General features: G+C 44.6%; 2 protein-coding genes and 1 non-coding gene across 4 annotated transcripts in view; 1 reads left to right on the top strand and 2 right to left on the bottom strand.

Annotated features, from left to right (window-relative positions):
• LOC111971135 (sodium-driven chloride bicarbonate exchanger-like) overlaps nt 1-15,119 on the bottom strand; it is a 20,797-nt gene extending 5,678 nt beyond the window's left edge. The window contains exons 1-4 of the mRNA XM_070445917.1: nt 14,968-15,119; nt 6,497-6,638; nt 6,252-6,412; nt 5,864-6,052 (exon numbers count right to left, since the gene is read on the bottom strand). Coding sequence (XP_070302018.1) covers nt 5,864-6,052; nt 6,252-6,282 — 220 coding nt within the window. The 5' untranslated portion in view covers nt 6,283-6,412; nt 6,497-6,638; nt 14,968-15,119. The remainder of the gene's footprint in view (nt 1-5,863; nt 6,053-6,251; nt 6,413-6,496; nt 6,639-14,967) is intronic.
• The window catches only part of LOC111970880 (neuronal membrane glycoprotein M6-b-like), a 178,180-nt gene that overhangs the window by 82,212 nt on the left and 80,393 nt on the right, over nt 1-15,575 (top strand). The gene's annotated exons all lie outside the window — the stretch shown is intronic.
• LOC111971157 (U2 spliceosomal RNA) lies at nt 10,499-10,689 on the bottom strand. The gene has a single exon (XR_002878234.1). It is a non-coding gene; the product is annotated as a U2 spliceosomal RNA (small nuclear RNA).

The following is a 15,575-nucleotide window of genomic DNA, read 5'->3' on the forward strand; positions in this document are numbered from 1 at the left end:
TGGGGTTTTAGGCCGGGTTTTCTGTTATAGCACATGAGACATTAGCTGATGTAGGAAGGGCTATTGTAAATACATTTGATTTGATTAGAGGACTGAGGTTCTTTCCAAAATATTGAAAGTGTAATAGTCACCCATGTTATTTTGTAAATGTATATTTTATTTATTTTTTGGGAAAAATTATAGAAAAATATTAAAATATTTTTTTTATAAAAAAATTCGATTTTTTTTTTCATTTTTTTCCGTCATTTTTTTGTTTGGGGCGTGTTAGAATACCATTTTTTGGTGTTTGTATATAGTTATTTGTTTCAGAATGTATACCTGTCACCAATTTGGCCACTTGGGGTACATTTTGGGGCTACTTGTGTGGGACACCTGGGTGGCCTCATGATAAATGTCACTGTAGCACACTTCAATTTGGGCGAGTTATTCATTCTGAAACTTTGCACAAGTACTGTGCCTTCTTATGTTTTTTCACTGAAATTGTTCCCATGTTTATATCTAGATGTTTGTTTTATCTTGTTCATTTTAATTATGATTGATACAACAATTTAAAATGAAAAAACGTATGGTTTTTTTCTTGTATTATCAAAACCAGATCTAATTTGTGTTTTCATTCTCCTACATTTCAATTCACCATTTTACACAAACTTCAGAGTGTTTCTTTCAAATGGTACCAAGAACATGCATATGCCCTTGCTCCTGGGCCTGAGCTAGAGACAGTTAGATTTGGGTATGTTCTTCAGGCGGAAATTGAAAAGGGGGGGAGGGTATTCTCAAAAAGGTTAAGCACACTTAGTGCTGCGTATTATAAGTGGACATGATTACATGACAAACTAAGAATGGCTTAATAAAAGGATTCAAATCAGCCCTTAGTTAATTGCAGTTAGTCATTTGTATGTGGGAGTCAAATTGTACAATGAGCTGGTACCAAAATAGCTAGAGTTTTTTTCCCCAGTGTTGTCGGAGCCACATTTTTAATAAGTGATGCTGCCGTCTTATGTTAGAAAAGTATGGATGGCATGATTCCAAAATGCATGTATCACACTGAATCAATCACAGCTTTTTTGTGAAACGCAGAGCTTGAGGAACGAGAGAGACCCATAAGGATGTGTTTTTTTAAAGGATGCTAGATGTTACTGCTGGGGACAGGTGGAGGAGCCCTGAGAGGAGGACAAACATGTGGGACTAAAGACAAGAGGACCTTAGATGGTCCACATGTGCTGTAGTAGATCATACTTCACAGTTCAGCCAGCCTTAATCTCAGCCCAAAACATGCACCACCACTTCCCTTCAACTCACAACCACCACACCAACACACTCAACCTACCTTCTGTTGCGCTGTAGCTCTGGGCCTTCCATGGCCACCAGGTTCCCTGCTTCTCCCGATCTCCGTTGGGTAGAGAGGAACCTTGCCGCTTTTCCTGTGTGGTAAAGAATAGAGGTCTCAGAGGTCGGATGGGAAATAAAACTATTTATGTGCCAAAAAATAGCTAATATAATGTATTTTCAATGGCATTCCACTAGTAGGGATTGTCCTAAAATAAGCCTGTCAGGAAAAAAACATTCCTTCCAACAACACGGGACTGGCTTTTTAAGGACAAGCAGTCTGGCACGTACCAAAAACAGCTGATGATAGGAAAAACAAAACAAATGGATTCAGAAGGGTTTAGGGGTCCTTGGGCTACACCAGCAGTTAAATTTCCGGAGTGTAAAAAATTCGAATGGGGTTTAGTCAGGATGCAGTCGGAAGCAAACTAGAGATGATGCATAGGGTCAGAGTCAAATATATATGCATCTCAAAATAAGTCTTCTGGTTAGGGGGTATGGCATTGACACCACCAGGAAAGAGGCTCACCTGAGAGGGCACATTTTTTGGGCGGCTCTTATCCTGATTGGAGGGGTCCCCACTCCCCAGGTGGCAAACACAGTCCACCTGGTCCAGGAACTCATCGATGCGGCCACCAGGTCGTTCCTGTCCTTGGCTTTATACGCCACGTCACTGGAACACCTCGGAGGAGCAGAGAGGGGAATTGGGGTTAACCTGTATGCGTCATCATGAGCTTGTTTCTTAAACTTGGCTAACATAACCAAAGCCACACAGGGGAAAAGTGCACACAGACTAATGCAACGTGGCTACTTACCTCGGTCTGTCATTCAGAGTTGCGATGGATTCGGGCCCAATCTTGCATGGTTTACGTGTGGGTCCTTTTCCCAGAGGCCCCAAGCAGAATGAACAGGGAACCTGAGGCAGAACAGAACAGAGCACTCTTAAATTAGAGTGCATCCACTCAGGAACTTTACCCAAATGCCAAAAAACACCTATCCCACTTTAGTTTACGAACACATACAATTCATAGTAGTTAACTGTAATCATCATTAACAACAATATTATAATAAAAATGGAGAGTGTGCGTGTCTACCTGGTGGTTGGATTGGAGGACCTCAGCTAGGCCGTGTGAGTGCAGCACGGCGCGGACAAGGCGTGTAACAAGGCCACCACGGGCTGGCTCCAGGAACTCGTAGCTCCCCCCACCAGACGTTGGAATGCCTCTGCACCGGGGGGAATCTTTCCTTCAATGAAGTGGAGAGTCAATCTACAGACAATAATCCGATTAGCTAATAGGAGATAGGAAAAATATGCTAATAGGGTCGACTGAAATGCAGGCCAAGGATCATGGTATAGGCCCACTGAGAAATCTGTCATAAATAGGGCTACAGCAGATGGTCTCGGCTAGATACTGGGTTGGTGACAGAATCAGTGGGTTTATTATTCATTGAGCTACAGAGGAATGGCTAAACGCTTTGAGTGGGTCAACAGCATGTAATGCACTGGTCTAACACATACTAACTTGGTGTTAGCATAGTTCACAGTAATGTAAGCTACTGACTATTAGTACTGCATGTCGATAAAAAAAAGTACAATTGTGCTTAGTGGAAATTTTGGGTAGCCTGGTAGCCAACCTTGTATGCAACAACCAATACAGTTGGCTATACAGAACATAACAAATAAATGGTTGCGACCAGGCTAGATGAGTGGGGCCTTACTTGCTGGAAGTCCACATGCTGTTCTCCCGGCTGACATGTTCCTTGCCCTCTGTGGTGGCTGGCTGGGACTGGGGAGAACAGTCTGACCTGGAGACATCAGGACAGGAGAGGCCAGCCTGTTAATTCACGCTCACTGGACAACAACTGCACTGTATTCAGATTAAGTGTAACATTATAATCTAGATGAAATTCATCAATTGATTAATCCTACATAGATTAAAGAAGGAATGTGGCCTTGACGATTGTCTTGTGATCAAAGCGTTGCACTTCCTAAATTGAATTTGCAAGTAGTACTATTTTACTTTTGAAGGTTTGGGACTGCCCAAGAGATTAGAGAAAACACAGGGAGATTATCTATGGCGTACTGGAGGTAATGAAGTGGTTATGACTGGTTTCTGTGCTTGCAACATCTAAATGAAGTTCCATTTTGAGAAAGGCCCAGTGTTAGTCTCAGACTAGACTATAGGCGTTCCTGGCTAGTTGCCTGTATAGATTCCTCATCTGGGTCCATGTTGGGATAGGGCAGTAACCCTGGCTCAACAGCCTGGTGGAAGCTGAAGGAATAGGCTCCGCTTAGCTCTGCAAGGCAGGGATTGGCTGTCTGGATCTGAGGGGAGGCAGGCCACGGCAGAAGTGCCTTTGACGGGGTGGGCTTACAGATGGGGAAGGGGTGATGGTGGAGGTGGACACACATGGAGGGCAGCACACACACAGAGAGCAGGGCCTGCAGGAGAAGGCCTGTCTGAAGGGCCTGTCTGAAGGCCTGTCTGAAGGCCTGTCTGAAGGCCTGTCTGAAAGGCCTGTCTGCGTGTGTTTGTGTCAGTCTTGGGGGTGCCTTCGGTCTTAAAGAGGGGGCTGTCGACTGGATGTGTAAGAACACACAACATGCACACAGACACAAGCAGACGTTATATATATATAAATTATATATATATATATTATAATATATATTATATATATATATATATATTATACACACAGTTGAAGTCGGAAGTTTACATACAACTTAGCCAAATAAATTCAACTCAGTTTTTCACAATTCCTGACATTTAATCCTAGTATAAAATTCCCTGTCTTAGCGTCAGTTAGGATCACCACTTTATTTTAAGAATGTGAAATGTCAGAATAATAGTAGAGAGAATAATTTATTTCAGCTTGTATTTCACATTCCCAGTGGGTTACGTACACCAATTACTATTTGCTAGCATTTCCTTTAAATTGTTTAACTGGGTCAAACGTTTTGGGTAGCCTTCCACAAGCTTCCCACAATAAGTTGGGTGAATTTTGGCGCATTCCTCCTTTCTATTAGGATTGAGCGTCTTGTGATGGCCAGTCCAATACCTTGACTTTGGTTGTCCTTAAGCCATTTTGCTACAACTTTGGAAGTATGCTTGGGGTCATTGTTCATTGGAAGACCCCTTTGTGACCAAGTTTTAACTTCCTGACGTCTTGAGATGTTGCTTCAATATATCCCCATAATTTTCCTTCCCAGGATGCCATCTATTTTGTGAAGTGCACCAGTCCCCCCCTGCAGCAAAGCACCCCCACAACATGATGCTGCCCACCCCCGTGCTTCACGGTTGGATGGTGTTCTTCGGCTTGCAAGCTTCCCCCCTTTTCCTCCAAACATAACGATGGTCTTTATGGCCAAACAGTTCTATTTTTGTTTCTTCAGACCAGAGGACATTTCTACAAAAAATACGATCATTGTCTCCATGTGCAGTTGCAAACCGTAGTCTGGTTTTTTATGGTGGTTTTGGAGCAGTGGCTTATTTCTTGCTGAGCGTCTTTCAGGTTATGTCGATATAGGACTCATTTTACTGTGGATATAGATACTTTTGTACCCGTTTCCTCCAGCATCTTCACAAGGTGCTTTGCTGTTATTCTGGGATTGATTTTCACTTTTCACACAAAGTACGTTCATCTCAAGGAGACAGAACGCATCTCCTCCTGAGCGGTGAGACAGCTGTGTGGTCCCATGGTGTTTATACTTGTGTACTATTGTTTATACAGATGAACGTGGTACCTTCACGCGTTTGGAAATTGCTCCCAAGGATGAACCAGACTTGTGGAGGTCTTACAATTTTTTTTCTGTGGTCTTGGCTGATTTCTTTTGATTTTCCCATGTCAAGCAAAGAGGCACTGCTTTTGAAGGTAGGCCTTGAAATTATCCACAGGTACACCTCCAATTGACTCAAATTATGTCAATTAGCCTATCAGAAGCTTCTAAAGCCATGACATAATTTCTGGAATTTTCCAAGCTGTTTAAAGTCACAGTCAACTTAGTGTACGTAAACTTCTGACCCACTGGAATTGTGATACAGTGAATTATAAGTGAAATAATCTGTCTGTAAACAATTGTTGGAAGAATTACTTGTGTCATGCACAAAGTGTAGATGTCCTAACCTACTTGCCAAAACTATAGTTTGTTAACAAGAAATGTGTGGAGTGGTTGAAAAACGAGTTTTAATGACTCCAACCTAAGTGTATGTAAACTTCAGACTTCAACTGTGTACATATATACACCAATATAATATATACACACACAACACACACACACACCACACACACACACACACACACACACACACACACACACACGACATATGACACACACACACATAGACACACACAGACACAGACACACAAACAAAAGGAGAGGAATGTAGTGTAGATAGTAGTTGAGATATTAATCAAACAACACATCAAGTCACATAGAAACACAATACAGGACAACAATCAGAAAAGCCACAAAACTGTGATTTGTGTGTGGTTGGTTGGTTGGTTGGTTGGTTGGTTGGTTGGTTGGTGAGCTCACCGTTCTTGTCCATGGAGTGGGGCTCGGAATGCTTTTTGCCAATGTCGGCGAAGGAGCGTACGATGGGGATGCGGTTGGCCAGCTTCTTGTGGTTCTGGTGGTGGTGCTGCTTCAGGAGCGCCTCACGGATCCTCCTCCTCACGTCCTCCCCCACCGCGGCCGACACCTCATGCTGGTCCAGGACCATATCTGAGAGAACACACATATAGATTGGTTAGGGGTTTGAGTGCCTTGCTCAAGGGCACAACGGCAGTAGTTGGCACCTGATATTCTAACTCCGGTAACTCTCCAGTTGCAGACTCACTCCCGCCAGACTTTCCCCGTCGACCCCTTGGATTTGAACCAGCAACCTTCTGGCCACCCTCCAATCCAGCACCACTCTACGTACCGGCGATCTCCTCCAGTGAGTTGGCCCTCATGTCCAGCAGCACAGTGCCGTTGAGGATGCAGCTCCTCAGCTCAAACAGGCTATGTAGAGACAGGGTGGCCACGTAGGGCTTGCTCCAACGCTCGCCTCCATCCTCCACGTCCTCCTCAAACTTCAGCCACCTACACACACACACAGATACGCATAAGCAGAAAAACGGACACCTGATTGGCTGTGAAGCTGGAGCGGGTCGTGCGATTGGTTACCTGGCGGTCTCCTTCCACTCTGCATCCTCGCCCTCTCTCAGGCAGATCTCATCCAGCTCAGTGAAGAGGGCATGAGGTATGTGCTCCTCATCACCATCCTCTGTCCCCAGAAGGAACTGCACCCTCTGGGCAGGAGTGTCTGCTGTAGAGGGGTAGAGGAGGCGAAGGAGAGGGTTGGGGGTGTGGAGAGGGGGGAAGAAAGGGAGAAGAGAGAAAGGGGGGTGAGAGAAAGAAAAAAAACTTTTTCCCAAACACAGTGTGTCTAAACTCTGGTGTCCACCCAGCGTGCCCTAGACATTCTGTCTGAGGACCAACTAGGCTCACCTAGCCACATAATAATACACACAGGCACAAACGACCTGAGACCACAGCAGGAAAGGGTGGCCACAGCACTGACGGGAGTGATTGAAAAAGCTTCTTCTACTTTCCCCAATGCACAAGTGGTTATCTCCACCCTGCTACCAAGAAAAGACTTCCCTGCTACAATACAGCTGGTAAACGCAAGTATTTCCTGTGACTGTGCCTCAAAACCAAATGTTTTCCTAGCCCTCCACTCCACCCTGGACTTGAACAGCCTCTATGACCAGGTCCACCTGGTGGGCAGCACAGCCCACCTTCGCCCGGACTCTAAAGGACATCGCTCTTAAATGCAGCCCCAACACTTCACACAGGAGCAACTGATCAATAGACACCCCACCCAGACCAGCGAGACACACTCCCAGACCTGCGGGACCCCCCCTGGACCTACACATAGAGGACCCACGCCGAGAGGACCTACATCCAGACCACAACACCACCAGCCACATACACACCCCCACCCCAACCGATCAACCCTCCCCCCCAAATCAACCATGCCCACACCCCATTTAGGCCCCCTCAGATCAGACCTATGCCCCTCCTGCCCACCCCATGCACCCCACCCCCGCAAAGAGGGCCTCAACATGGAAGTCACACATACGCCCAGGCAGTGAGCGGGCAAACAGGCCCAACCCCCACTCTTACACTAGCCCAAGCCAATAGCATGTACCAGATGCTCAGCAGGCTCTGCTCACACTTCCTGGCCTGAGGCCAAACCACACGACCAACAACATTAGACACTTTATGGAACACAAAGCCTTCACTATCTCATCCTGGAATATCCAAGGCCTGAAGTCATCTGCCTTTGGCCTAAAGATCAGGAACCTGGACTTCATCAAAGAAATCGGAAATGCAGACATTGTCATCCTACAAGAAACCTGGTATAGAGGAGACAGACACACTGGTTGCCCTTCTAGGTGACGGAGAGCTGGTAGTCCCATCCAACAAACTAACAGGTGTGAAACATGGAAGGGACTCAGGGGGTATGCTAATTTGGTATAGAGCAGACCTAACTCACTCCATTAAATTAATCAAAACAGAAACATTTTACATTTGGCTAGAAATTCAAAAGGAAATTACCTTAGAAAAATGTCCTTCTGTGTGCTACCTATATCCCCCCACTAAAATCCCCATACTTTAATGAAGACAGCTTCTCCATCCTGGAGGGGGAAATCAATCATTTCCAGACCCAGGGACTAGACCGTGGCGACCTAAATGCCAGAAACGGACAAGAACCTGACACCCTCAGCACACAGGGGGACAAACACCTGCCTGGAGGTGACAACATTCCCTCCCCCATATGCCCCCCTAGGCACAACTATGACAACATAACCAACAAAAATGGGTCACAACTCCTGCAGCTCTGTCGCACGCTAGGTATGTACATAGTCAATGGTAGGCTTCAAGGGGACTCCTATGGTAGGTACACCTATAGCTCATCTCTTGGCACTAGTACTGTAGACTACTTTATCACTGACCTCAACCCAGAGTCTCTCAGAGCGTTCACAGTCAGCCCACTGACACCCCTATCAGACCACAGCACAGCAAGTCACAGTCTACTTGAACAGAGCAATACTCAATCATGAGGCATCAAAGCCAAAGGAACTGAGTAATATTAAGAAATGCTATAGATGGAAGGAATGTAGTTTGGAAACCTACCAAAAAACAATTAGGCAACAACAAATTCAATCCCTTTTAGACAACTTCCTGGACAAAACGTTCCACTGTAATAGTGAAGGTGTAAACTTGGCAGTAGAACATCTCAACAGTATATTTGACCTCTCAGCTTCCCTATCAAATCTAAAAATCTCAAATAGAAAATGAACAACAATGACAAATGTTTTGATGAAGAATGCAAAAATCTAAGAAATAAATTGAGAAACCTGTCCAACCAAAAACATAGAGACCCGGAAAACCTGAGACTACGCCTTCACTATGGTGAATCACTAAAACAATACAGAAATACACCACGGAAAAAGAAGGAACAGCACGTCAGAAATCAGCTCAATGTAATTGAAGAATCCATAGACTCTAACCACTTCTGGGAAAATTGGAAAACACTAAACAAACAACAACATGAAGAATTATCTATCCAAAATGGAGATGTATGGGTAAACCACTTCTCCAATCTTTTTGACTCTATAACAAAGACCAAACAGCAAAAACATATAAATAATCAAATACAAATCTTAGAATCAACTATTAAAGACTACCAGAACGCACTGGATTCTCCAATTACCTTGAATGAACTACAGGACAAAATAAAAACCCTCCAACCCAAAAAGGCCTGTGGTGTTGATGGTATCCTCAATGAAATGATGAAATATACAGACAACAAATTCCAATTGGCTATACTAAAACTCTTTAACATCATCCTTAGCTCTGGCATCTTCCCCAATATTTGGAACCAAGGACTGATCACCCCAATCCACAAAAGTGGAGACAAATTTGACCCAAATTACTACCGTGGGATATGCGTCAACAGCAACCTTGGGGAAATCCCCTGCATTATCATTAACAGCAGACTCGTACATTTCCTCAGTGAAAACAATGTACTGAGCAAATGTCAAATGGGCTTTTTACTAAATTATCATACGACAGACCATGTATTCACCCTGCACACCCTGATTGACAAACAAACAAACCAAAACAAAGACAAAGTTTGCTCATGCTTTGTTGATTTCAAAAAAGCCTTTGACACAATTTGGCATGAGAGTCTGCTATATACATTGATGGAAAGTGGTGTTGGGGGAAAAAAAATCCATGTACATCATAAAATCCATGTACACAAACAACAAGTGTGCGGTTAAAATAGCCAAAAAACACACACATTTCTTCCCACAGGGCCGTGGGGTGAGACAGGGATGCAGCGTAAGCCCCACCCTCTTCAACATATATATACAATATATCAACGAATTGGCGAGGGCACTAGAAAAGTCTGCAGCACCCAGCCTCACCCTACCAGAATCTGAAGTCAAATGTCTACTGTTTGCTGAAGATCTGGTGCTTCTGTCACCAACCAAGGAGGGCCTACAGCAGCACCTTCTGCACAGATTCTGCCAGACCTGGGCCCTGACAGTAAATCTCAGTAAGACCAAAATGTTTTATTTTTTTTATTTCACCTTTATTTAACCAGGTAGGCCAGTTGAGAACAAGTTCTCATTTACAACTGCGACCTAGCCAAGATAAAGCAAAGCAGTGCGACAAAAAACAACACAGAGTTACACATAGGATAAACAAAAGTACAGTCAATAACACAATAGAAAAATCTATATGCACTGTGTGCAAATGGAGTAAGGAGGTAAGGCAATAAATAGGCCATAGTAGAAAAGTAATTACAATTTAGCAAATTAACACTGAAGTGATAGATGTGCAGATGATGATGTGCAAGTAGAAGTACTGGTGTGCAAAAGAGCAAAAAGTAAATAAAAACAATATTTTTATTTTATTTATTTAACCTTTATTTAACTAGGCAAGTCAGTTAAAAACAAATTCTTATTTTCAATGACGGCCTAGGAACAGTGGGTTAACTGTCTGTTCAAGGGCAGAACGACAGACTGTACCTTGTCAGCTCGGGGATTCGAACTTGCAACCTTTCAGTTACTAGTCCAACGCTCTAACCACTAGGCTACCCTGCCGCCCCAAATGTGTTGCACCGTTCCCGGAGGTACTGGAATACCGGGTCGATGCGTGGAGCGGACGGAGCAAGCCCCATTTCCGACTCCCTGTTCGAAAAATCCATTTAATATGTAGTCCCCCGATGGGGGACGTATCAGATATTAAACTGATAAGAACAGATACTACACTTGATCTGAGCCAAAAGGCCGAGAAGCGAATATGGGGATGAGGTAGGTAGTTGGGTTGGCTATTTACAGATGGGCTATGTGCAGCTGCAGCGATCGGTAAGCTGCTCGGATAGCTGATGCTTAAAGTTAGTGAGGGAGATATAAGTCTCCAACTTCAGCGATTTTTGCAATTCGTTCCAGTCATTGGCAGCAGAGTACTGTAAGGAAAGGTGGCCAAAGTGGGTGTTGGCTTTGGGGATGACCAGTGAGATATACCTGCTGGAGCGCGTACTACAGGTGGGTGTTGTTATCGTGACCAGTGAGCTGAGATAAGGCGGTGCTTTACCAAGCAGAGACTTATAGATGACCTGGAGCCAGTGGGTCTGGCAACGAATATGTAGCGAGGGCCAGCCGACGAGAGCATACAGGTCGCAGTGGTGGGTGGTATAAGGGGCTTTGGTGACAAAATGGATGGCACTGTGATAGACTGCATCCAGTTTGCTGAGTAGAGTGTTGGAGGCTATTTTGTAAATGACATCGCCGAAGTCGAAGGATCAGTAGGATAGTCAGTTTTACGAGGGTATGTTTGGCAGCGTGAGTGAAGGAGGCTTTGTTGCGAAATAGAAAGCCGATTCTAGATTTAATTTTGGATTGGAGATGCTTAATATGAGTCTGGAAGGAGAGTTTACAGTCTTGCCAGACACCTAGGTATTTGTAGTTGTCCACATATTCTAAGTCAGAACCGTCCAGAGTAGTGATGCTAGTCGGGCGGGCGGGTGCGGGCAACGATCGGTTGAAAAGCATGCATTTAGTTTTACTATCGTTTAAGAGCAGTTGGAGGCCATGGAAGGAGTGTTGTATGGCATTGAAGCTCGTTTGGAGGTTTGTTAACACAGTGTCCAAAGAAGGGCCAGATGTATACAGAATGGTGTCAGCCCAAGAATTGAACCCTGTGGTAACCCCATAGAGACTGCCAGAGGTCCGGACAACAGGCCTTCTGATTTGACACACTGAACTCTATCTGAGAAGTAGTTGGTGAACCAGGCGAGGCAGTCATTTGAGAAACCAAGGCTGTTGAGTCTGCCGATAAGAATACGGTGATTGTCAGAGTCGAAAGCCTTGGCCAGATCGATGAATACGGCTGCACAGTATTGTCTTTTATCGATGGCGGTTATGATATAATTTAGTACCTTGAGCGTGGCTGAGGTTTACCCGTGACCAGCTCAGAAACCGGATTGCATAGCGGAGAAGGTACGGTGGGATTCGAAATGGTCAGTGATCTGTTTGTTAACTTGGCTTTCGAAGACTTTAGAAAGGCAGGGCAGGATGGATATAGGTTTGTAACAGTTTGGGTCTAGAGTGCCTCCCCCTTTGAAGAGGGGAATGACCACGGCAGCTTTTCAATCTTTAGGAATCTCGGATGATATGAACAGACTAGTAATAGGGGTTGCGACATGGCGGCGGATAATTTTAGAAAGAGAGGGTCCAGATTGTCTAGCCCAGCTGATTTGTACGGGTCCAGGTTTTGCAGCTCTTTCAGAACATCTGCTATCTGGATTTGGGTGAAGGAGACGCTGGGGAGGCTTGGGCAAGTAGCTGTGGGGGGTGCAGAGCTGTTGGCCGGGGTTGGGGTAGCCAGGAGGAAAGCATGGCCAGCCGTAGAGAAATGCTTATTGAAATTCTCGATTATCGTGGATTTATCGGTGGTGACAGTGTTTCCTAGCCTCAGTGCGGTGGGCAGCTGGGAGGAGGTGCTCTTATTCTCCATAAACTTTACAGTGTCCCAAAACTTTTTGGAGTTAGAGCTACAGGATGCAAATTTCTGTTTGAAAAAGCTAGCCTTTGCTTTCCTTACTGACTGTGTGTATTGGTTCCTGACTTCCCTGAAAAGTTGCATATCTCGGGGACTATACTATAATAATAGTATTCCGAAAAAGGTCCAGTCACCAGGACCACAAATACAAAGTCCATCTAGACACCGCTTGGGCTAAACATCAGTGCCACAGGTAACTTCCACAAAGCTGTGAACGATCTGAGAGACAAGGCAAGAAGGGCATTCTATGCCATCAAAAGGAACATAACATTCGACATACCAATTATGATCTGGCTAAAAATACTTGAATCAGTTATAGAACCCATTGCCCTTCATGGTTGTTAAGTCTGGGGTCCGCTCACCAACCAAGAATTCACAAAATGGGACACACATCAAATTGAGACTCTGCATGCAGAATTCTGCAAAAATATCCTCCGTGTACAACGTAGAACACCAAATAATGCATGTGGAGCAGAATTAGGCCGATACCCGCTAATTATCAAAATCCAGAAAAGAGACGTTATATTCTACAACCACCTAAAAGGAAGCAATTCCCAAACCTTCCATAACAAAGCCATCACCTACAGAGAGATGAACCTGGAGAAGAGTCCCCTAAGCAAGCTGGTCCTGGGCCTCGATTCACAAACACAAACACACCCCACAGAGGCCCAGAACAGCAACACAATTAGACCCAAACAAAAAGATAATTACTTGACACATTGGAAAGAATTAACAAAAAAACAGCGCAAACTAGAATGCTATTTTTCCCTAAACAGAGAGTACACAGTGGCAGAATAACTAACCACAGTGACTGACCCAAACTTAAGGAAAGCTTTGACTATGTACAGACTCAGTGAGCATAGCCTTGCTATTGAGAAAGGCCGCTGTAGGTAGACCTGGCTCTCAAGAGAAGACAGGCTATGTGCCCACAAAATGAGGTGGAAACTGAGCTGCACTTCCTAACCTCCTGCCCAATGTATGACCATATTAGAGACACATATTTCCCTCAGATTACACAGATCCACAAAGAATTCGAAAACAAATCCGATTTTGATAAACTCCCATATCTACTGGGTGACAAACCGCAGCGTGCCATCACAGCAGCAAGATTATTATTTTTGAACTTCTGTGAGTGTAATGTTTACTGTTCATTTTTATTGTTTATTTCACTTTTGTATATTATCTACTTCACTTGCTTTGGCAATGTTAACATATGTTCCCATGCCAATACAGCCCCTTGAATTGAAAGAGAGACAGATAGACAGAGAGAGAGAGAGAGAGAGAGCATGGTGAGCGAGAGAGAGAGAGAGAGGCAGAGGAGAGGAGACGAGGCATGGTGAAGCTGAGAGCATGGTGAAAAGGAGAGAGAGAGAGCAGGTGAGGGAGAGAGAGAGAAAAGAGAGAGAGAGAGACACAGAGAGAGAGACGAGACAGAGGAGAGAGAGGAGACAGAGAGAGATGAGAGACAGAACAGAGAGGAGACAACAGATAGAGGAGAGAAGAGGAGAGAGAGAAAGAGACAGAGAGATAGAGACAAGATGAGAGAGACAGAGAGAGAGACATGAGAGAGAGACAAGAAGACACGAGACAGACGCAGAGAGACAGAGGAGAGAGAGAGAGAGAGAGAGATGAGAGAGAAGAGAGAGGAGAGAGGAGAGAGAGAGAGAGAGAGAGAGATGAGAGAGAGAGGACGAGAGAGAGAGAGAGAGAGAGAGATGAGAGAGAGAGAAAGAGAGAGAAAGAGAGAGAGAAAGAAGAAAGAGAGGGATAAAAAAGGATAGAGCAGGAGAGCGAGAAGAGGTGTGAAGAGACGTCAATCAATGTAGCCTTGGTGCCAGTCTGTTCTGCACTCTTGCCAACGGTCTGGCCTCACGGCAATCTCAACTTTCACTATGCAGACAGATTTTGTGCGGGGTCACTGATTTAGTTTGAGAAATTCGACATGAGCTAGCAACTATTCGTCAGGACAGACAAATAGCGGTTGCTTAGCAACTTGAGAAAAAAGGATCTGTGGTACAAAAAAAGTGATAGAATTCCAATATTTGCATAACCCAATATTTGCATAACCATTGCGTTATTGAATCAGGATCACAACTTCTGTTCTCTTTTGGCTCATTAATGATAGTTGGCAAGAGCACAAAGAGATCTGAGACCTGACTAGTGTCAATGACAGAGAAACAAGAACAAATGACATGTCACACATTTTCACAGGGAACATTTTGTCAGTACACTGCCCCTATAGACTTACACTCTTAGAAAGAAAAACAACTTTGAAGAACACTTGTTGGTTCCAGGTAGAACCCTTTCGGTTCCAAATAGAACCGTTTGGGTTCCATGTAGAACCCTTTCCACAGTGTGTTCTGCATGGAAGCCAAAATGGTTCTACATGGAACCAAAAAGGGTATTCCTATGGGGACAGCTGAAGAACCCTTTTGGAACCCTTTTTTCAAATAGTGTGGTTTGGTCACATTTTCACAGGGAACATTCTTTGCAGCACACTCCCCCCATAGACTTACTGTGGGAGGGTGATTCTCTGCCATCGCCGTCCACCCCAGATTCCCTCTCTTTGGATCTCTTCCTGCTGTTTTTGTTGTGGCCGCCATGGTGACGGTGACGTCGGTGGGACTTCCTCCCCAGGGGAACGTGGACCCCGATGTAAAGGGTCCGGTGGCCTGGGGACACAATGAAAACGTGGCATCAAACTACAATCACTATAACCCCAGAAATGTAGGGCCTACAACCACAGGGCCTACCATTCGTGCATTTACAAAAATGTACTTTTGAAATGTGATGCATTCATTCAAACGCAAGGCCCTGATGAAGAAGAAAAAATCACTTGGGTCAGATTCATACAAAACAAATGACAATTTGGTGTCAGCTGGAAATGAAATACTGAAGCACTGCAATGATATCACACACTTTCTCACTCTCTCTCTTTCTCACTCCCCCTCCATCTTTCTCCCTCCCTCGTTATATGCCACACTCTCTTCCCTGTTCCTCACTCTCTCTCTCTCTCTCTCTCTCTACCAGGGTGAGCATAATCTATGCTGACTCCAATGCTGAGCTAAAACAGCCAAAATGGCCTGCCCTTTAGGTCTCAAACCAGCTGTGGGAGAGCCAGGGT

The sequence above is a fragment of the Salvelinus sp. IW2-2015 genome, linkage group LG12 (assembly GCF_002910315.2).
Source record: "Salvelinus sp. IW2-2015 linkage group LG12, ASM291031v2, whole genome shotgun sequence".
Taxonomy (NCBI): domain Eukaryota; kingdom Metazoa; phylum Chordata; class Actinopteri; order Salmoniformes; family Salmonidae; genus Salvelinus; species Salvelinus sp. IW2-2015.